Source organism: Rhinoderma darwinii, chromosome 5 (assembly GCF_050947455.1).
Source record: "Rhinoderma darwinii isolate aRhiDar2 chromosome 5, aRhiDar2.hap1, whole genome shotgun sequence".
Lineage (NCBI taxonomy): Eukaryota > Metazoa > Chordata > Amphibia > Anura > Rhinodermatidae > Rhinoderma > Rhinoderma darwinii.
Window position 1 is genome coordinate 305,962,749 of NC_134691.1, and position 23,884 is coordinate 305,986,632.

At 42.3% G+C, this 23,884-nt stretch overlaps 1 protein-coding gene across 2 annotated transcripts in view; it reads left to right on the forward strand.

The window, feature by feature from the left end:
- The window catches only part of DNAJB6 (DnaJ heat shock protein family (Hsp40) member B6), a 119,662-nt gene that overhangs the window by 25,239 nt on the left and 70,539 nt on the right, over positions 1-23,884 (forward strand). For both annotated transcript variants that reach the window (XM_075827403.1, XM_075827405.1), the window contains exons 2-5: positions 7,766-7,856; positions 17,103-17,212; positions 22,434-22,502; positions 23,178-23,288. In XM_075827403.1, the coding sequence (XP_075683518.1) occupies positions 7,792-7,856; positions 17,103-17,212; positions 22,434-22,502; positions 23,178-23,288 (355 nt within the window). In that variant the 5' untranslated portion in view covers positions 7,766-7,791. The remainder of the gene's footprint in view (positions 1-7,765; positions 7,857-17,102; positions 17,213-22,433; positions 22,503-23,177; positions 23,289-23,884) is intronic.

Genomic DNA, 23,884 nt, shown 5'->3' on the forward strand with positions numbered 1-23,884 from the left:
CATGCAATTAAAGGATAAATAGCAGTGAACTTTATTAGGTTGTAAGGGTATGTTCACACAGTACGGTTTTGCTGCGTGGCTTAAGATTGCACTGCAAAAATGCATGTGTTTTTACCACCATATGCCATGATTTTGCGGTTGGCATTGAAACTGCGGTGGAAACTCAGCATTTTTGCAGTTCAGTTTTTCGGCTGCGAGGCAAATCCTGCACTGTGTGAATGCTTCCTTAGGGTGTATTCCCAACACTCCTGCAATGTTTCTGAAACTGCAGAGTTTTTGTCAGAACTTTGCAATAATTGCAGCAAAATAATGCCACAAAGCCTTTCTGAGTGAATACACCCTTAGTTGTCATTTGACAGCCAATTGTGCAGCCACTGTTCATCTGGTCATTCATCCTCCGGGAATAATAATGGCCTGTAGAAAAGTTTCAAAATTAGGCATTCCTTTTATTTCACGATTTTTAAATCCAGTTTCAGGGTTGGCGATCTTAGGCCTGCAGCATTATTAGAACAGCTATGGGTATTTTTATATTTGAATCCGATCTGATGTGATTTTAGTTATTCTCTCTCAATAAATATGATTATTAAATCTACTTATGTGAGAGGAAATCCCTTAATAAACAGGCGCTGGATTTCACCATCGCTGCTCTGAAGAGCTGGGGATTATAAAAATAGCACGTGTGGGTGTTGGAATTCTCCTAATGTGACCTTCAAAGTCCCATACACTTCACTTCATGCACTTCGAGGATTTAGGCCGTTTGAAGCTTTTTTTTATTTTTTTAATGCCATTTTGTTAATTGTAACATTTTGTACAATTAGTCTTCCAGGCTTTTTTAATAAAAGCGCCACAAACTAAGGCGCTTATTTAGGTATTCATTTTAATGGTTCACTATGGGCTTGCTACTAACATCTAGCACAGCATTTTAGCCCCAGCCCCCCAAAAATAAATAAACTGAGGTGAAAACCACTCCTAAACAATGTGTGTGTACCTTATGGTATATTCTCATGGTGCGGTTGAATTGCTTTATACACTTGGGCTACATTCAGACGAATAAAACGCAGCGTTTTTCCTACTTTTCTTGTGCGTTTCATATTGGCATCAGTGTGCTTTGCATGTGGCATGCGTTTTTCACGTCCGTGCGAGCACTTTTTTTTTTAAAAGTTTTTTTCTCTGCTTTTCAGTGTATTTGATTTGTGAAACACGGACAGCACACGGATGTCATCCATGTGCTGTCTATGGTTTTCACTCACCCATAGAATTTAATGGGCGACTAGGTGCGTGAAAACGCACCAATAAAAAGGACATGCAGTGAGTTTCATGCAACGTACACACTTTGCGTAAAAAAACAACGCATGTGTGAATGGCCCCATTGAATTGCATGGGTCCGAGTGCTGTGAATGATTGTAACGCACAGCACACGGACGAGCATTATGATCATCTGAATGAGCCGTAAGGCCAGGAACACACACTCACTTACTCACTCACACTATCACGTTTTTTGAGCCGAAGGCATAAGTGTATCCAAAAGGGAAGGTATAAAGTAATGACTGATCCTTCTCCAGTTTGGCTGAACAAACTGAGCCAAAAACTGTGTGTGAGATCCTGGCCTAATAATGGTTGTCTCCAGCGGTCTTTCTAGTGTAGTTGCTCTTTACCTTAACCCCTTAGTGACCAGCCCATTTTAGGCTTTAATGCCTAAGCTATTTTATTCGTTTTTTCTATAGTCTCATTCAAAGAGCTATAAACTTTTTTTATTTTTTCGTCTACATAGCTGTATGAGGACTTGTTTTTTGCGGGATTAGTTGTACTTTTTAATAGCACCATTTTAGGGTACATATAATTAACTTTTTTTGGGGGGATTATAAAAAAAACCTTGAAATTCCACCATTGTTTTATGCGTTTTTAAATTGACACCGTTCACTGTGCGGCATAAATAACATGTTACCTTTATTCTATGGGTCGGTACGATTACGGCGATACCACATATGTAGAGGTTTTTTATGTTTTACGACTTTTGCACAATAAAAACACTTTGGAACTAAAATTATTTGTTTTTGCATCGTTGCTTTCCAAGAGCCGTAACTTTTTTTTATTTTTCCATCAATGCAGTGATTTTTTTGGGCTTGTTTTCTGCGGGACAAGATGTAGTTTTGATTGGTACTGTTTTGGGGTGCATAGGACTTATTGATTGATTTTTTATTATGACTTTTCTGGGGGGCAATGGGAAAAAATTACATTAACTTTATTAACTGAGTCATTACGGTCGCGGCGATACCAAATATTTGTACTTTTATTTATTTTTTACACTTTTACTAAATAAAACCACTTATGTAAAAAAAATTGTGTTTTTTTTTTTGTTTTTTTTACTGTAATTTTTTCCTATTAATCTTTATTTCACATTTATGACTTATTTCATTTAGTCCCACTAGGGGACTTTACTGTGCGATCCTCAGATCGCTGCTATAATGCTTTGGTATACTTCGTATACCAGAGCATTATTGCCTGTCAGTGTAAATCTGACAGGCAATCTATTAGGACGTGCCTCCAGCGCGTCCGAATAGGCATATGTCCAGGGCAGACCAGGGGGCTTCTATCAAACCCCCGGCTGCCACGGCACCCCATCGGAGACCCGCTATTGACGGCGGCATTTAACAGGTTAAACGGCCGCGATCAAAGTAAACTTTGATCGCGGGTGTTGGAGCAGGAGCTCGGCTGTCATCAGACAGCAGAGCTCCGGCTCCTGCCTGCACGGGAGACCCGAACAGGACTTAGACTAGGCTCACGTGAAAAGGCGTCAGCCTAGCCTAAAGCCCCTTAGTGACCAACGTGATAAGGTGTAATGGTGGTCACGAAGGGGTTAAAGAGGCTCTGTCACCACATTATAAGTGGCCTATATTGTACATAATATGATCGGCGCTGTAATTTAGATTACAGCAGTGTTTATTTAGAAAAACGTTCATTTTTGACGGAGTTATGACTTATATTAGCTTTATGCTAAAGAGTTTTTCAATGGACAACTGGGCGTGTTTTACTATATGACCAAGTGGGTGTTGTACAGAAGTGTATGACGCTGACCAATCAGCGTCATACACTTCTCTCCATTCATTTACACTGCAGTTGGTGATATAGCTATATCGCTATTTGCAGTCTTACAAACACACTATAACTTTACTCATGTGTAATGACAATGAATATACATTACCTCCAGCCAGGACGTGATGTGTATTCAGTCTCCTGACCACTTCTGTACCAAAATTTTTTAAAAGGGTTCTCCCGGGTATGGTGGCGCCATATACGTGGAAGTAAACTGCTGTTTGGGCACACTGTAAGGCTCAGAAGGGAGGGAGCGCCATTTGGCTTTTGGAGCGCAGGTTTTGCTTGGTAGTAGTTTTGTTTGGCGTTTTACTGGTGTTTCTGTTTATAATGTGGGGGCATATGTAAACTGGGTAGAGTACATCAGGGGCATAGTCAGGTGGTATAAAAGGGTTAAAAAAAAATAATCCCCCGGGATCACTCCCACACCTCAAAAGGGGGATTTTTCGACATTTCTTGACTGCAGCGAGAACGGTGATTCCTCGTCACTGGAAATCACATACTGTAGCGTCCCTGGCGGAATGGGTAACAGAGGTGAATGGGATCATGAGGATGGAGGAGTTGCTCTCCGTGGATAGGGGCAAATCCGGGATTTTCGTCCAGAATTGGATAGTGTGGTCTGGATTCCGGGATGGTACTGATCTACCCCTCTGGTTGGATGGCAGGTTCTGAATTAATCATAGCACCTACATGAGGCGCTTTTGTCTGTATGTAATTTCCCTTTGTGGTCTGATGTTGTTTGTGGTATGTCCATATACTCAAAAGTGCTCTTATATGTGTCACTTCTCACTTTACTAGGGGGGCGGTCTCCCTGACTATTGCACTGATTTAATGCGAACATGATACTGTTATTGCCGTTATATCTCTTTTTCATTCAATTTCGATAGGTAGGAGGCTACCTCCTATTGTTGTTCTTATACTTGTGTATATATATGTATACGAATACTGTTATGCTATGATGCTTCACTAGAATGTATTGTACTGCGTACAAATTTCTACTTTTTGCACAAACCGTGAAATGTTTTTGTATTTTATTTTCAAAATAAAAATCTTTGATAAAGAAAAAATAAAAATAAAATCCATGTGTGTTACGCTGTGGAGCAATCCTTTCTGCACAGGCCGGTGTCTCGCTGATCAATGTCCTTTCTTATCCCCCTTTTGGTCCACACCTTTGCAGTTTGGGGAATTCTGCTGGGAAGTGTTGTCCTGGTATAATACGGGCACCCTCGCTTCCAGCAGATATTTTTGGGCCCTCCCCTTCCTGGTTCCCTAATTTTAGGGGCCTTGATAATTCGCCACTTGAAACAGCAGAAATGTTCCCCTTGGTCCTGCACAGTTGCATATTTTTTTTCTTTCCTGACTTATTGGAGCCTTAACTAATTTTATATTTTCATAGATGTAGTGGAATGAGGGCTGTTTTTTTTTTGTGGGACGGGCTGTAGTTTTTATTGGTACCATTTTGGGGTACATGCAACTTTTTGATCACTTGTTATCCTTTTGACAAAAAAACAGCAATTCTGGCATACTTTATTAGTTCTTTTTATACAGCATTCACCACACATCATAAATTACTTAATCGGCTTCCGTAATTGCAGACAGGAAGCCATTGTTAGGCCTCCTGTTGCCATAGTAGCAGTCGCTAGCCTTGCCATCGCATGGCAGGCTGCCGATTTGCTACAGACCGCTAAGATGCAGCGATCACATTGGATCGCTGCGTCGAAGGGGTTAATGGCAGGAATCTGTGCTAGCTCCAGTTCCTGCCGATACAATGGGGTGTCCACTGTAACATACAGCGGACACTCACTGCTGATGACGCCGGCTCAGCTTCTGAGCCGGCGCCATCTTGCCGATGGTACCGGAAGCCTTTTAGGCCCCGCCGACGAGCGGGGCATAGGAGGCTTTCGTTGCTGGCAGACCGGGAGGTAAGTATTAGGCTTCCGATCGCCTTTGCAGCTGCCGACAACCCAGCGATCACGTTGCTGGGGTGCCGGTGGCTAAAAACTCCTCACATGCTGTGAACTCTATTGAACTCAGCATGTGAGGGGTTAATCGGCCGGATCGGAGGCTAGCTCCGGTCCTGGCTGATACCTCAGGGTGCCAGCTGTAACATACAGCTGGCACTCGGCAGTGATGGCGCTGGCTCAGCTCCTGAGCTTGCTCCATCTCCTTCACGTACATTGTGATTTTGCGGGAAGGGGTTAATAGAGATTTGCAAATTCGTTTTAAATGTAACCATTCAATGTGAAAATGGAGTGCAAAACTAGTGGAGAACCCATGAAAATATACTATATAAAGCATAGGTTCCCATGGCGTAAGACTTCGCTGCGTAAAAACCTCACCACATTCTGAGGTTTTTCTGGCTGATTTTTCTGCAGCAGTCACATGGGATGAAACGTCATCTCATCCCAGGAGGCCGGCCTGGAGGAAGAACAGAAGGCGGCGTGTCCCTTATTTGTTGCAGGTTTTATATCCCCATTGAATTCATTAAGGAAAACCTGCAACAGAAAAGCATGGAAAACGCAGCATAAATTGACATGCTATGGATTTAAAATCTGCACCGCAGGTCAATTTGTGAATGTTTTTGCTGCGTATTTTAGTTTTTTTCCCACAATGTGAACATGAGATTTTTTTAAATCCTCTAGTTTGCTGCTACTGTAAATGCTGTGGGAATTCCGCAGTGTTTACGTTATGTGGGAAACACTGAGAACGGTAACCAAAACCATTAACGTCAATAGGCCGATTTTTAGTGTGTGTGTGTTTAAACGGTCCGCTCATGTCTGATAGAGTGAAACATCTGTCAGGCAAGTGAAGAAAAGTGGCCCTGTCTTTAAAAGTACGTGAAAACGACATGCGCATAACATGGTTAGGGTATGTGCACACGTGAACTGGCTTTTACGTCTGAAAAGACAGACTGTTTTCAGGAGAAAACAGCTGCGTAGTTTGACGTAAAAGCTCTTCCTCGCATTATGCGAGGCGTCATTGACGGATGTAATTTAGAGCTGTTCTTCATTGAATTCAATGAAAAACGACTCAAATTACGTTTCAAAGAAGTGTCCTGCACTTCTTTGAGGCAGTCATTTTAGGCGTCGTCGTTTGACAGCTGTCAAACGACGACGCGTAAATGACAGTACGTCGGCAAACCCATTCAAATGAATGGGCAGAGGTTTGCCGACGTATTGGAGCCGTATTTTCAGACGTAAAACGAGGCATAATACGCCTCGTTTACGTCTGAAAATGGGTCGTGTGAACCCAGCCTAAGACCTATCCTGGTCTTCAGACGTTAGTGACTCCCTACTCCACAACTGATTAAACGTTTGCAATCCATTCCCGAACTGTGGTGGGGTCTCGATCTATTTTCTATGCCTGGGAATGACTGTACCTGCTGCAGTACAAGTGTCCAAGGAGTCCTTTCTTCCTGGACCCATATCTGATTTCAAGAACTGTAGTGCAATCTGGTGGGTAGATGTTATTCTGACACCAGTCCCCTGGAAATGTCAAAAATAGCCTGCCAAAAAGATGGTAGGGCAGAACATGTCCATCAATGCTGCATAGATCAGTAACTGCTGGATAAAAATGTTCCTTCTCTTGGGTGTGCCAGTGCATTGGCTTCTTGTCTGTGTTATGGTAGTGCTGAAAATTGCGCCAAAACTGTGCGGTTTTGTTGCGGCATAAAAAATTATATTGATTGCGACATGTGAATCCATTTTAAAGATTTTCGGACAACCCGTCTGACAGGCTAATATGAAGTGCACTCTCCCATGATCCCACAAACACAGGCGTTTGAGCGGTCTACTTATTTAGTAGCAGGCCATATACGAGAGACACTACGTGAGTAGGAGTTGGTAGCTTGAAGCTGAAGAAACCTTTTGAGTGGAGCATATTCAGACCATGAAGGAGTCCTCTCAGGGCAGGTCCTCAAAAGAGGTGGGAATGAAGGGAGTTGAGCTGCAACCAGTCGTCGCCTAATGCTTACGGAGGCAGACTAGGAACAGTGTGGGGTTTGGCAAAAATGGCCTGTTTTTTTTTTTTGGTTTTTTTTTTAATTATTTTTTTTATGTGGTCTAGTCCTTAGTAGACAAGTGTCTTGTTAAATATTATAATATTTTGCGTCCGTGGAGGCTGACCTAGTCTCCAATCTGCATATTTTTATTTGGTACATTTACTTTTCCAAATCTTGGGGCTATATGTTCGCTTATCTTTCACTGGAAATAGGTGGTATTTTATATAGGTGACATGTATGCTTTGAATGTGGCATTGTGCATTTCTTATCTTTAGGTTTTAGGTAATGCTTTTGGTCCTCAGTCAAGTAATTGTGCTTATGTCTTTTACTTGTGGCTGGTTATTTTCTCAGAGTGTTTGTTGGAATAGATTGGCACACATCTCGTGCAACGGTATGACCTAATGAAATCCTGCAACGCTGCTGTGAGCGAGCGCTTCTAAAAATATGATTCCCAGACTCTATCAAGGAAGTGTCAGCTGACACTTTTTGTTCCCGATCCACCCCTCATTGCTTTTGCTTAGAATATAAATTACAGTATGCAAAAACACAACCAATCAAATCCAACCTGTTCATGGAGTATCTCTCTCTTCTCTCCCCCCCCCCCCCACAGTACACACAGCTATTTTCATTTGCATGAGTGTATATATAATGAAATGTTAACAATTTTTACAGGTTCCCAGACTCATTCTGTGTAAATCATGGTTGAATATTACCAAGTGTTGGGAGTTGTCAGAAATTCCTCTCCAGATGATATTAAGAAAGCGTGAGTAGTACCTGACCCTTTTTTTTATTTATTTTTGTTTTTGTAAATATTGTTTAAATGATGCATTGGCTTTGAAAATATCTTTTCATTAGCTAACTTTGGCCCACATTTATCAAAAGCAATATCAAATTTCTAACCATGTGCCTGATTTTGATAATTCTACCACACTACCATTAACTTTTTCTACGCCAGGGTCTGTGTGGAGTAGAGATGCGGCTTTGATTTTTAAAAAAAAGTCGCATTAAATTAATATTTCTATATCCTGGCTAAGCAGTATGCCATGTCCACTTTTACAAGCTGACATTAATGGCTCTAAACTGGTGCAAATGGTTAAATGTAACACAGCAGACTAGATTAGTATTTTGGAGTATTTTTCTTCTACAGCTACTCTTACACTAAATATACACTTGCAATTTGCAGTGTTACTTTTATATTATTTAAATGTATGATAGATTCCTTGATGGATGCTTTGCATTTATATGGGACTCTGTCAGTACTGTGTATTATCGGTCAGGTTTGTAGGCTGCCTTGCTCACATGCTTTTTCAGTTCTGCCCATAAATTTTCTATGGGATTGAGGTCAGGGCTTTGTAATGGCTACTCCATTCACTACACTTTGTATCCTTAACCCCTTCGCGCTCAGCGACGTAATAATCTGTTGCGCTAACTGTATCGTTAGCGCTCAGCGACGGACTATTACGTCGCGGGGATAACGGCCATTTCGGCCTATCCTCCCGGCACATGCAGGGGCTGTGACAGCTGCTGTCTCGTACAGCAGCTGTCACAGCTCCTACAGCGGGGACCGATCGCTGTGTCCCCGCTGATTAACCCCATAAAAGCAGTGTTCAATAGTGATCACGGCTTTTTAGGGGTTAAGCTACAATGGCCAGCCTGCTACGCGGTAGCGGCTGGCGATGGTGGCTATGGCAACTGGCCACTGGCTATGGCTCTGCCATCGCCGGAAGCCTAGTGGGTCCTGACGAAGTCAGGACCCACTATGCTTGCTGTTCGTCAGGACCCACTATGCTTGCTGTCAGTGAGTAGCTGACAGCTCTGATACACTGCACTACGCATGTAGTGCAGTGTATTAGAATAGAGATCAGGGCCTCCTGCCCTCAAGTCCCCCAGTGGGACAAAGTAATAAAGTAAAAAAAAAGTTAAAAAAAGATGTGTAAAAATCCCCCCTTTTCCCTTATCAGTCCTTTTATTATTAATAAAAATATATAAACAAACAAATAAACTATACATAATTGGTATCGCCGCGTCCGTAACGGCCTGAACTACAAAATTATTTCGTTATTTATCCCGCACGGTGAACGCCGTAAAAGAAAATAATAATAAACCGTACCACAATAACAATTGTTTGGTCACTTCACCTCCCAAAAAATGGAATAAAAAGAGATAAAAATGTCGCATGTACCTAAAAATGGTCCTGATCGAAACTACAGTTCGTTACGCAAAAAATAAGTCCTCGCACGGCTTTCTTGATGGAAAAAATAAAAACGTTATGGCTCTTAGAATAAGGTAACACAAAAAGTGAATGATTTTTTACAAAACGTATTTTATTGTTCAAACGCCATAAGACATAAAAAAAACCTATAAGCATCTGGTATCGCCGTAATCGTATCGCCCCGCAGAATAAAGTGAATGTCATTTATAGTGCACGCTGTAAATAAACAATAGTAGAATTTCAGTTTTTTTTAGTCACCACGCCACCTAAAAATAGAATAAAAACTGATCAAAAAGTCACATGCACCCCATGAAAACTACAATGAATTCCTCAAGGGGTCTAGTTTTCAAAATGGGGTCACTTTTGGGGGTTTTCCACTGTTTTGGCACCACAAGACCTCTTCAAACCGGACATGGTGCCTAATAAAAAGGAGGCCTCATAACCCGCTAGGGGCTCCTTTGCTTCGGAGGCCGGTGCTTCAGTCCATTACCGCCCGAGGGCCACATGTGGGATATTTCTCAAAACTGCAGAATCTGGGCAATACGTATTAAGTTGCGTTTCTCTGGTAAAACCTTTTGTGTTATAAAAAAAATGGTATAAAGAGGATTTTCTGACAAAAAAAAAATATGTAAATTTCACCTCTACTTTGCTCTAAATTCCTGTGAAACACCTAAAGGGTTCATAAACTTTCTAAATGCTGTTGTGAATACTTTGAGGGCTCTAGTTTCTAAAATGGGGTGTTTGATAGGGGTTTCTAATATATAGGTCCATCAAAGCAACTTCAGAACTGAACTGGAACCTAAAAAAAAAATAATTAGCAATACTTCGCTTCTTACATTATACTGATAATGAGCCGTGCCCACCCCGAGATGACCCCAGTTTTGACAGTTTGTATAAACGGAGACCCCTATTAGACCGTTTCAGTGCCTGGTTTTCCCAAGCATACACCCCCGAGAAGTGTATTTCTATTGATGAGTACTTGGTGGATTTTAAAGGGGGGGTTCAATTCCGCGAGTACCTGCCGGGTAAGAGGGCAAGGTATGGCGTGAAGATGTATGAGCTGTGCGAGAGTGCATCAGGGTATACCTACAGGTTTAGGATATATGAAGGGAAGGACACCAGTGCTCGGCCCCCAGAATGCCCCCCCTTACTGGGAGTTAATGCAAAAATTGTGTGGGATTTGTTGCACCCACTGCTGGACCAGGGTTACCACCTCTACCTGTATAATTCTTATACCAGCGTCCCTCTTCAACTGCCTCGCTTCCAGTCCTGTGGCATGCGGCACTGCTAGAAGAAATCTGAGAGGCCTCCCTAAGACTCTGCAGGGCAAACGCTCAGAAGGGGAGAGAGCAGGGCACATTCTAGCAGCAACATATTGTGTGTCAAGTACAAGGACAAGAGAGATGTCACACCAGTACCCATGTACCAGTACAGAGACCCCTAAACCAGACTGCATCCTGGACTACAATAGGTACATGGGAGGGGTGGACTTGTCAGATCAAGCCCTGAAGCCCTACAGCGCCATGCGGTGTGGTATAAGAAGCTGGCCGGGCACATCCTACAGATGGCATTGTACAATGTGTATGTGCTACGTCGATGTACAGGCCAGAGGGGAACTTTCCTGGAATTTCAAGAGGTGATTATCAAGAACCTAATATTTAGGGACCAGGAAGTTCCCCAAACTGGCAAGAAGGGAAAAAGTCAAGAGGTGCAAAGTCTGCTATAAGAGGGGTATAAGGGAGGACACAATATATCAATGTAACACGTGTCCCGAAAAACCAGAGCTCTGTATGAAAGTGTTTTAAAATTTATCATACATCCCTTGTTTTATCATTTACCCCAATTCTACTTACCCTGATGTACTCCGCACAGCTTATCCCCCCTTATCTTTCCCCTCTGGGCCCTGCTGTGTGTCCAGGCAGCTGATAACAGCCACATGTAGGCTATTGCCATACCCGTGAGAACCCACATGACAGTTTATGGGGTGTATCTCTCAGGTCAAAATGCTCACTACACCTCTAGATGAATGCCTTAAGGGGTGTAGTTTTTAAAACGGGATCACTTCTTGCGGGTTTCAACTGTACTGGTACCTCAGGGGCTTCTGCATACATGACTTCGCACGAGAAAATCCCCAGTAGGCCAAATGGTGGTCCTTTCGTTCTGAGCCCTCCCATGGGCCCAAACGGCAGTTTATCACCACAAATGGAGTATTGCTGCACTCAGGACAAATTGCGCAACAGAATGGGGTATTATATTTCTTTTGAAAATAAGAAATTTTCAGCCAAAACGACATATTATTGGAAAAAATTAATTTTGTTTTAATTCCCAGCCCAATTCAAATAAGTTCTGTGAAAAAACTATGGGGTCAAAATGGTCACAACACCCATAAATGAATTCCTTGAGGGGTGTAGTTTCCAAAATGGGGTCACTTCTGGTGGGTTTCCATTGCTTTGATACCTCTGGGGCTCCTCAAATGCGACATGGCACCCGAAAACCAATCCAGCAAAATCTGCACTCCAAAGAACACAGAGCGCTCCTTCCCTTCTGAGGCCTCCCATGGGCCCAAACGGCAGTTTATTGCCACAAATCGGGTATTGCTGCACTCAGGACAAATTGGGCAACAAAATGGAGTATTTTATTTTTTGTGAAAATAAGAATTTTTGAGCTAAAACGACATATTATTGGAAAAAATTTAATTTTTTTTATTTTACAGCCCAATTCAAATACGCGCTGTGAAAAAACTGTGCGGTCAAAATTGTAACAACCATAAATGAATTCCTTGAGGGGTGTAGTTTCCAAAATGGGGTCACTATTCGGGGATTCCTACTGTTTTGGCACCTCAACACCCCTTCAAACCTGGCATGCTGCCTAAAATATATTCTAATAAAAAAGAGGACTCAAAATGCACTAGGTGCTTCTTTGCTTCTGGGGCTTGTGTTTTAGTCCATGAGCGCAGTAGAGCCACATGTGGGACATTTCTAAAAACTGCAGAATCTGGACAATACATATTTAGTAGTGTTTCTCTGGTAAAACCTTCTGTGTTACAGAAAAAAAATGAATAAAATTGAAATTCCGCAAGAAAAATGAAATTTGCAAATTTCACCTCCACTTTGCTTTAATTCTTGTGAAATGCCTGAAGGGTTAAAAAAACTTTCTAAATGCTGTTTTGAATACTTTGAGAGGCTAGTTTTTAAAATGGGGTGTTTTATGGGGGTTTCTAATACATAGGCCCCTCAAAGCCTCTTCAGAACTGAAGTACCTTAAAAAAAAGGCTTTTGAAATTTTCTTAAAAATATGAGAAATTGCTGTTTATGTTCTAAGCCTTGTAACGTCCAAGAAAAATAAAAGAATGTTCAAAAAAACGATGCCAATCTAAAGTAGACATATGGGAAATGTGAACTAGTAACTATTTTGGGTGGTATAACCGTCTGTTTTACAAGCAGATGCATTACAATTCTGAAAAATGCTATTTTTTAAAAATTTTCTCTACATTTTGCAATTTTTCACCAATAAACACTGAATATATCGACCAAATTTTACCACGAACATGAAGCCCAATGTGTCACGAGAAAACAATCTCAGAATCGCTTGGATAGGTTTAAGCATTCCGACGTTATTACCACATAAAGTGAAATATGTCAGATTTGAAAAATGGGCTCTGAGCCTTAAAAGCATGGTGTTGCCCGAAAAACATGTTTTTTTTTTTAAAAATTAAACATTTAGTGTGTGGGTGATTAAACATTGTTCAAATTTTTTTTATTTTTTTCGCGAGTCAGGAAATATTATAAATTTTTTCTAATTTATAATACTACCCATTTTTGGTCACTAGATGGAGCTAGTTCCCAAAATTGCAGCATTGCAACATTGGGTTAAAAGCCCTCGCTCTAGTGAGCTCTCAGCATCCCCCCCTCCTTTATCCTGGCTAGTGCCGGGATAAACGAGGGGTTTGAAAGGTTTAACCTCCTACACTGTGTCGCCATTTTTTGAGGTAACCCACAGTGTAGTAGGTTTACATACAGTAGTAAACACACACAAACACTAACATACATTGAAATCTCTTACCTGCTCCTGCCGCCGCGGCTCCCTCCGGCCCGTCCGCTCCCTTTGCTGCCGCTGTTCCATGTGCACAAGTCCGGAAGCCGCGACCGGAAGTAGTAATATTACTGTCCGGCCGCGACTTCCGGTCCACAGGAAAATGGCGCCGGACGGCGCCAATTTCGAATAGGACTGTGTGGGAGCGGCGCATGCGCAGTTCCCACACAGACGCCGTACACGGCAGTCAATGGGACGGGAGCCGTTCGCAGTCCCTATGGGACTGTGGCTGCCGTATTCCATGTCTGTGTGTGTCGTTAATCGACACACACAGAAATGGAACAAAAAATGGCAGCCCCCATAGGGAAGAAAAAGTGTAAAAATAAGAAACAGTAAAACACAAACACACAAATGAATATAAACGTTTTTATTAAAGCACTAACATCTTTAACATATAAAAAAATTATTTGTGATGACACTATTCCTTTAAGGCCAAAACTAGGCTGCGTCCTTAAGGGGTTAAGCCATTTTGCAACAACTTTGGAGGTATGCTTGGAGCCATTGTCCATGTGGAAGATCCACCAAACTGTAAGGCCTCATGCACACTAACGTATTTTTGTCCTCCTGTAAATACTGGTCCTTGGTCACACGTATTCTACCCGTATTGCATCAGTATTTACGGACCCGTGCCCGTAAATACGGGTCCGGTGTCACCAGTATTCCACCCATATTTACGGGCACGTTTTCGCTGCAAAATTGCACTGCACTAATCGCCAGCCCTTCTCTCTATCCGTGCAGGATAGAGAGAAGGGAAAGCCCTTTCCGCAGTAAAAGTAAAAGAAATTCATACTTACCCAGCTGCTGTCTTGGTGACGCGTCCCTCTCTTGACATCCAGTCTGACCTCCCTGGATGACGCGGCATTTCATGTGACCGCTGCAGCCTGTGATTGGCCTGTGATTGGCTGCAGCGGTCACATGGGATGAAACGTCATCCCGGGAGGCCGGACTGCTAGAAGATGATGATGATGATGATTTCTGGGTAAGTTAACTTTTAATACTATTAACTCCAGCGGTACTCACTGTCCCGGGTGCTGAGTTACTGCTGATCAGTTAACTCTTTCAGCACCCTGGACAATCACTATGCCGTTACGTTGGCTAGCAACGCTCCCGTAATTACGGGTGCACACACGTAGTCACCCGTAATTACGGGAGCCCCATAAACTTCTATGGGCCTGCCCGTGCCGTAATTACGGCCTGATCTAGGGCATGTTCTATATTTTTCCACGGCACGGACACCTTCCTGTAAGCATATGGGGAGGTACCCGTGGCCAATAGAAGTCTATGGGCCCGTGATTATGGGCGTTTTTACGTTCGTGTGCATGGGGCCTTACTGTGTGGGTTTTTTTTTTAAATGTGGCTTTGGAGGAGTGGCTTCTGTTTGCTGAGCGGCCTTTCAGGTCGTCGACGGGACACATTTTACTACTGATACTCTTGTACCTGTTTTCTCCAGCATTTTCACAAGGTTGTTTGCTGTTTCTGCATTGATTTTGTATATTTTTGCACCAAAGTACATTCATCTCTGAGACCGAACACATTTCCTTCCTGATTACTTCCACATTTAATATCATATGACTGTGGTAACCTACAGGGGTTTGGAAACTGCTCCCAAGGATCCACCAAACTTGTGGAGGTCCATGGTTCTTTTTCTGATGTCTTGGATGATTTTCTTTTGACTTTCCTACGATATCAAGCAAAGAGGCAAGTAGGCCTTACAATACTGCCATGGGTACACAGCCAATTAGGCTAATAGACCTTTTGGATAACTCCAATCAATGTGAAAGCCACAGTATTGTTTTCTGGAATTTTTGAAAGGGAAGGTGTCACGAATTTTATTTTATTTTTTATATAATATTGCTTTTAGTATGATAAAATAAATTTTTATTTATTTGTGTTCTTGTGTTGTACTTTTACTTTTTTCTTACTTTTACTTCTCTATGGTGGCTGCCATTTTTTTTTTTTCATCTCTGTGTCGATTTAACAACGCATACAGAAATGGAATACGGCACATACATCCCCATAGAGAATGCGAATGGGAGCCGTTCCATTCACTATAGCGTACGCCGTCTGTGGGAACGGCGCATGCGCCGCTCCCACACAGACCAAAAAGAAGGTCTTTAGCAGAGCGAAATCCGGCGCCATTTTCATGTGGACCGGAAGCCGCGGCCGGACAGTAAGATGACGACTACCGGTCGCGGCTTCCGACCATATGTTCAAGGCATCGAAGACGCAAGGTATAGGAGCGGAGGCGGCGGCAGGAGCAGGTAAGTTATGTTTGTGTATGTGATGTGTGTATTATGTTCGTGTAATACTGTCTGATTACCACTGTATCTAATCCTCCTACACTGTGCATTATCTCAGAAAATGGCGGCACACAGTGTAGGAGGTTTGAAGATTCAACCCCCTCCGGGGGATTGTGTGAGGACACTAGAGAGTGTCTACCCCAAATTTGCAGCATAAAGCAATGAGGTTGCTTTACCACATTGCCAATGCTGCAATTTTGGGAATTGGTCCCTCTAGTTACAAGCAGATGGAAATGTTATAAATTAGAATCTAATTTATATTTCCTGACTTGTGAAAAAATTAAAACCATGTGTAATCACTTATATACTAACTGTTTAACTGGAAAAAAATATATAATCATTTCTAGCGACACATTCCCTTTAAGCTTAAATGCACAGTCAACTTTGGTGTATGTAAGCTTCTGAACCACTGGGAATGTGATGAAAGAAATTAAAATAATCATGGTCTTTAGCAGTATTCTGACATTTCATATTCTTGAAATATAAGTGTTTTTACCTGACCTATTTACCGTATTTTTTGGACTATAAGACGCAGTTGTTATCTTCGAATCTGTGCTGATGTATCTGCTCATTATCAGTCACATCTTACACACAGAATTCTGTCAGATCTGGCTGCTCAGTGAGCAGATAACAGACATTTGTGTACACAGCCCAGTAAATCTGCAGGTGCTGATCTGCAAGGACCTTCTAGCCACGCCCCCTCCTATGTACAGAGAAGCAAGAAGAGCAGATTCAACACTAGTAACCCCTGCCTCTCCACCTCTCTGATGTCTGAGTTCAGATGAGGGCGAGTGCACTATAGCTGCCAATATCTTGTATTTCTGTGTCTGACGCTGTATTGGGGGGGGACTGTGGTACCCTATGGTCTCAATATTACCCAGAAAATGTAGTGTTAAAACCTTTTTTTTCCTCCTTTTTCAAAGTACAACTTATGGTCCAGTGCGTCCTATAATCCGAAAAATACGATACATGTGCGTTGTGCTAGCTTGTGGCCTGGGAAAGTAGAAGAGTGGTGTATTTCTCACCTGAAAGTTGGGTTTCTCAGCAAAACTTAGTTTGCTTAGGCTTTTTGTTAAGTCTGTTTTCCTGGCCTGAATTTCTATGGAATGGCAGGTAAGATTGGTAGAGGTATTTGCCATTCCCTCCCTGCTCCAGTGCAGGGACCCCCCCCCCCCCCCCCAGCCCAAATCAGTACAGGAGAGTTGTCACTTGGCTATTTAGGGCTGCAGTAAATCCAGTCTAGTTTTAGAGTCTGGAAATCCACACAAAGATATTGTGTAGAGCCTGATCCAAGGAACACTGTGCGCCTGGTGTACTATAGGTGAGGAATTCTGCTTAGTTAGTCCCCTGCTGTATGATGTTTTTTTTATTCTGTTTTTTTTTGTTTTTTTTTTACATATTACAGGTACCGTAGATTAGCTCTTAAGTGGCATCCAGATAAAAATCCTGATAATAAAGACGAAGCTGAGAGGAGGTTTAAAGAAGTTGCGGAGGCTTATGAAGTCTTGTCAGATGGTAAATAGTTTTTGTCGTTTTTCTAACCTAGCCGGTCTGCGAGTGCCTATGAGATGTGCGGATGGCTCTGTTATCAGCATTTGTAAATGTAATTATTCACATTTTAGCTTTAGTATGTTTATATATAATTTACTCCATTGAATAGAACAGTTCTAAAAGGAGAACTACAGAGTTTTTATTCATGGAGAAAGGGCTAGAATTTACCAACCCAAATCCTACAGAGGATGGGATCTGATCTTGTATAAACACTTCTGTTCTGATTACTGTCAAGTTCAGTATTGAGGACATGGTGATTTATATGCACACAATTCACGTCAGTGTTCGTATGCTGATTAGATGCAATTTCACATCAATGTGCACCTACCTAAAAGATGTCAAAGTTGGTTTGGTATGGAATTGAAAGGAAACCTGTTGCCAGCATTTCACCTATTGAATTCACCCCCTTCTGGCCGCTACTGTCAAAAGTTCATTGCCATTATCCCCTCTCCTAAACTGTATATAACAGTTTGCAAGCGTTTTGCGCCTTTTATGGTAGTACGACAGTCTCGTTCATTCCACTTCTTATGCCCGCCCTGAATGCCGAAAACTCTTTTTTTTTTTTTAGATAGTCCGTCGTGTATGGACCGTTACCCTTCCCTGCTTCGTCTGGGCCTCCAATCTAGTTACTGCGCATGCGCCGCTATGGTGTCCAGTCGTGCGCATGCACAAGAACAGGACATTGATGTGCAAGCACTGGATTTAACCCCTTAGTGACCACTAATACGCCTTTTTACGTGATTCACTAATGGGCTTTAGGCTAGGCTGACGCCTTTTCACGTCAGCCTAGTCTAAGTCCTGCACGGGTCTCCCGTGCAGGCAGGAGCCGGGGCTCTGCTGTCTGATGACAGCTGAGCTCCTGCTCCAACGCCCGCGATCGAAGTTTACTTCGATCGCGGCCGTTTAACCCGTTAAATGCCGCCGTCAATAGCGACCGCGGCATTTAACTTTGTTTACAGAGGGAGTGCGCTCCCTCTGTCACCCATCGGCGGCCCGCGAATGCAATCGCGGGTCTCCGATGGGGTGTCATGGCAGCCGGGGGACTGATAAAAAAAGCCCCCAGGTCTGCCCTGGACATATGCCTGTTAGGACGCGCCGGAGGCACGTCCTAACAGATTGCCTGTCAGATTTACACTGACAGGCAATAATGCTCTGGTATACGAAGTATACCAGAGCATTATAGCAGCGATCGGAACATCGCACAGTAAAGTCCCCTAGTGGGACTAATAAAATAAGTCATCAAAGTGAAATAAATATTATTAATAAAAAGTACAGTAAAAAAATAAATCCATTTTTTCCCATAAGTGGTTTTATTTAGTAAAAGTGTAAAAAAAAAAAAGTACACATATGTGGTATCGCCGCGACCGTAATGACTCAATTAATAAAGTTAATATGTAATTTAAACCGCAAAGTGAACACCGTAAAAAAAAAAACGCAAAAAACGATGGCGAAATTGCAATTTTTTCCCATTGCCCCCCAAAAAAGTCATAATAAAAATGAATCAATAAGTCCCATCTACCCCAAAACAGTACCAATCAAAACTATGTCTTGTCCCGCAGAAAACAAGCCCAAAAAATCACTACATTGATGGAAAAATAAAAAAATTACGGCTCTTGGAAAGCGACGATGCAAAAACAAATAATTTTAGTTCAAAAGTGTTTTTATTGTGCAAAAGTCGTAAAACATAAAAACCTCCACATATGTGGTATCGCCGTAATCGTACCGACCCATAGAATAAAGGTAACATGTTATTTACGTCGCATAGTGAACGGCGTCAATTTAAAAACGCATAGAACAATGGCGGAATTTCAGGTTTTTTTTATAATCCCCCCCCCCCCCCAAAAAGGTTAATAAAAGTTAATATAAAAATTATATGTACCCAAAAATGGTGCTATTAAAAAGCACAACTAATCCCGCAAAAAACAAGTCCTCATACAGCTATGTAGACGTAAAAATAAAAACGTTATAGCTCTTTGAATGCGACTATAGAAAAACGAATAAAATAGCTTGGTCATTAAGGCCTAAAATGGGCTGGTCACTAAGGGGTTAAAGAGGCTCTGTCACCAGATTATCAAATCCCTATCTCCTATTGCATGTGATCGGCGCTGCAATGTAGATAACAGTAACATATGTTTTTTTTAAAAACGATCATTTTTGACCAAGTTATGAGCAATTTTATATTTATGCAAATGAGCCTTTCTAATGGACAACTGGGCGTGTTTTCTCTTATTTCCAACTGGGCGTGTATTGTGTGTAACATCTGGGCGTGTTTACTTGTTTTACTAGCTGGGCATTGTGAATAGAAGTGTATGATGCTGACAAACAAAAGTACTGGTGGGGGGAGGTGCGGAGCTGCCAAACAAAAGTAAGCAGGCGGGGTTTACTCTGAACAGCTTAAAGAGGCTCTGTCACCAGATTTTGCAACCCCTATCTCCTATTGCAGCAGATAGGCGCTGCAATGGAGATAAGAGTAACGTTTTTTTTTTTTAAAAAAAACGAGCATTTTTGGCCAAGTTATGACCGTTTTTATATTTATGTAAATGAGGCTTTCTAAAGTACAACTGGGCGTGTATTGTGTTCGTTACATCTGGGCGTTTTTACTTCTTTTACTAGCTGGGCGTTGTGTATAGAAGTATCATCCACTTCCTTTCACAACGCCCAGCTTCTGGCAGTGCAGACACAGCGTGTTCTCGAGAGATCATGCTGTGACGTCACTCACTTCCTGCCCCAGGTCCTGCATCGTGTCGGCCACATCGGCACCAGAGGCTACAGTTGATTCTGCAGCAGCATCAGCGTTTGCAGGTAAGTAGCTACATCGACTTACCTGCAAACGCTGATGCTGCTGCAGAATCAACTGTAGCCTCTGGTGCCGATGTGTCCTCGCTCGTCCGACACGATGCAGGACCTGGGGCAGGAAGTGAATGACGTCACAGCGTGATCTCTCGAGAACACGCTGTGTGTCTGCACTGCCAGAAGCTGGGCGTTGTGTATAGAAGTATCATCCACTTCCTTTCACAACGCCCAGCTAGTAAAAGAAGTAAAAACGCCCAGATGTAACGAACACAATACACGCCCAGTTGTATTTTTACTTTAAACACGCCCAGTTGTACTTTAGAAAGCCTCATTTACATAAATATAAAAACGGTCATAACTTGGCCAAAAATGCTCGTTTAAAAAAAACCAAAAACGTTCCTCTTATCTCCATTGCAGCGCCGATCTTCTGCAATAGGAGATAGGGGTTGCAAAATCTGGTGACAGAGCCTCTTTAACCCCTTAATGACCGCCGATACGTCTTTTTACGGCGCTCATTAGTGGGCTTTATTCTAGAGCGCCGCCAAACTACGTCGCTGCTGTAGAATAAAGTAAACAGAGCAGGGAGCCGTGAAATCTCCCTGCTCTCAGCTGCCAGAAGCAGCTGAGGGCTGGGGGCGTCCCTGCTCTGCCGGGTGGGATCGATATTAGTATCGATCTCACCTGTTTAACCCTTCAGATGCGGTGCACAATAGCGAGCACCGCATCTGAATGGTTTTGGAGAGAGGGAGGGAGCTCCCTCTCATCTCACTGACACCCGGCGATAAAATCGCCGAGTGTCTGTGTCTTCTATGGCAGCCGGGGGTCTAATAAAGACCCCCAGGTCTGCCTGCAGCGAATGCCTGCTAGATCATGCCGCAGGCATGACCTAGCAGATGCCTGTCCGTTTTAAACGGACAGGAAGTAATACACTGCAATACAAAAGTATTGCAGTGTATTATAATAGCGATCGGAGGATAGGGAAGTCCCCTAGTGGGACTAGTAAAAAAGAAAAAAAAGTTTAATAAAGTTAATAAAAAAAAAAAAGTGAAAAAAAAAAAAAAGAAAAACCCAGCTTTTCCCCTTACAAAATGCTTTACTATTAAAAAAAACTACAATAAAGCAAAAAAGTTACACATATTTGGTATCGCCGCGTCCGTAACGACCCCGACTATAAAGCTGTTACATTATTTAACCCGCACTGTGAACGCCGTAAAAAATAAAATAAAAAACAATGGAAAAATTGCTGTTTTCTGTGAATACTGACTTTAAAAAAATGTGATAAAAAGAGATCAAAAAGTCGCATCTACTCTCAAATGGTACCAATAAAAACTGCAAGTCGTCCCGCAAAAAACAAGAACTTATACAGCTATGCCGACGCAAAAATAAAAAAGTTACAGCTCTTCGAATGTGACAATGGAAAAATCTAAAAAATCGCTTGGACATTAGGGCCCAGAATGCCAGCAGGGCGAAGGGGTTAAGGATTGAAGATCTGAGTCTTTCATACGGAGATATGACTCTTATACAGCATGGGAACACAAAAAAAAAACCCGGAAGACTAAAGGTACAGAGCCGACTTAGAAAATAATTATAGCTTACATAAACATTATTTTTCACCCACTTCCACCAGGTACTGCTGGTTTAGTAGGTGAAATGCTGGTCACAGGTTCCCTTTAATCATGCTGGTCACAGGTTCCCTTTAATCATGCTGGTCACAGGTTCCCTTTAATCTACCACCCCACTAGGATACAGTCAGCCGAGTTAGTTTTTTGTTTTTTTTTTCCCACGAGATTGCAATGAACACAGGGGACGTGTGAAACCTACAACATAATAGGCATTCTGCGAATTTGAAAATACACAGTTGCAATCAAATCATATATATATATATATATATATATATATATATATATATGTGTGTTTGTGTATTCGTTTGAAGCTGTCACCGATTTAGTCATAAACGTCAATGGGGTCCGTCGGGCGCGTTAGTGTTTGTCATAATTCCATTTTTTGCCCCTATGACGGAACAGATAAACACCATACAGGTGTGATCAGAGCCTGTTCCGACAGGCTGTATTTTTTTTTGGTGGTTTTTTTAAAAACGGCCATGTAAAAAAACGGGCGTGAAAAACAAGTGCAGGTCACTTCTTGGACGTTTTTGGAGCGGTTTTTCATAGACTATTGAAAACCGCTCCAAAAACGGCCATAAAAAAAACGCCGCGAAAATCGTGAGTGGCTTAAAAACTTTTGAAAATCAGGAGCTGTTTTCCCTTGAAACAAGCTCCGTATTTTAAGATGTTTTTGAGTTTGCGTGTGAGCATACCCTAATTGTATTAATGGTTTGTAGATTCTTGTTTTATAATTTGGATCCATGCTGTGCGTTTTTGTTTTTTTAAAGCCAAGAAGAGAGATATCTATGACAAATTTGGAAAAGAAGGCTTAACAGTCGGAGGTGGTGGTGGTGGTGGTGAGTACTGTGCGGTTTTTTATTTGTTTGTTTTTTGATCACTGGCTTTCAAGAATTGCATAAAGTGACACTGGTTAGGAGTTTTTGGGTCAGTTCACACTGGGTATTTTGGCGCTGATCTCGTTGCGTCAAAAGCGCTGGAATCCGCATCAAAAAGCGGCCCAAACCCCCCCCCCCTCCCCCTATTGATTTCAATGGGAGGCAGACTCGTTTTATTTCCCGGGCGACTTATGGCCACACGCGGGAAAAATGAGGTGGCATTCTCTTTCTTTGAACAGTATCTGCCTCTGACCTGACATTGAAATAAATAAGAGGCAGAACAGACTGACCCAAACCACCCCCCCCCCCCCCCACCCGGGGCACTTGTTTCTGAGCGTTTTTTGCATGGTTTAATTTCCCTGCAGTCCTTGCATTAGATTCAACGGCTAAAGACCAAAAACAGCGAAAGAACGTGGGGAAAAAAGTGTCTAGAAACAGCGCTGGCAGGTGAAAATCTGCATTGCTGATTTTATTTTTTTCCCTACAAAAAAAAACCCCAATGTGAACTAGGCCTTATATGGAACAGGGCAATTATTTAATCCTTTTGGTTTCAACTTCTTTTCATATCGTATAACTAAAATAAAACCTGTACTTGTGATCAACTAATTTTTTTTATATTTTTAACTTTACCTTTAGGTGGAAGTCACTATGACCATCCATTCGAGTTCGGCTTTACATTCAGAAGTCCAGATGATGTCTTCAGGGACTTCTTTGGAGGAAGAGATCCATTTTCATTTGACTTATTTGGTACAGAGTTTGGCAATCTACTTTCTGTAAACCTTTGCATTTCACTCTTGAATTAAACTACAATATGATTAATAGAAGTAAATGAGGGAGGAATCCTCCAGCTCACCGATCCGATGTCCGAGCACGGACAGCGCACGGATACTCGTGGCGGCACACTATGAAGATCAAAGCAGAAAAACAGAAACCTGATCCAGCGCTGGGTTTAAAAGGAAGTAGTAATCCAACTTTATTCCAAATATATTAAGTCCATATACAAAAGGGATGGATGCATCAGATAGCAGGCCTACGTGTTTCTGACTAATCGCTTGTCCTTACACTCATGGCGTGTTATACGTAGGCCTGCTATCTGATGCATCCACCCCTTTTGTATATGGACTTTTTAACACCCTCCCGACATTTGACGTATCCATACGCCAAAGTCGGGTAGGGGAAGCATGGAACGGGCTCACAGAGTGAACCCGCTCCATACGATGCTGGTGTTGGCTGTATGTTACAGTCGACACTTCAGAGTAACGAGCGGCATCGCGCTTGAGCGTGATCCCGCTCGTTTAACTTGTTAAATGCTGCGGTCAATCGTTAGAAAGAGGGGGCGACCC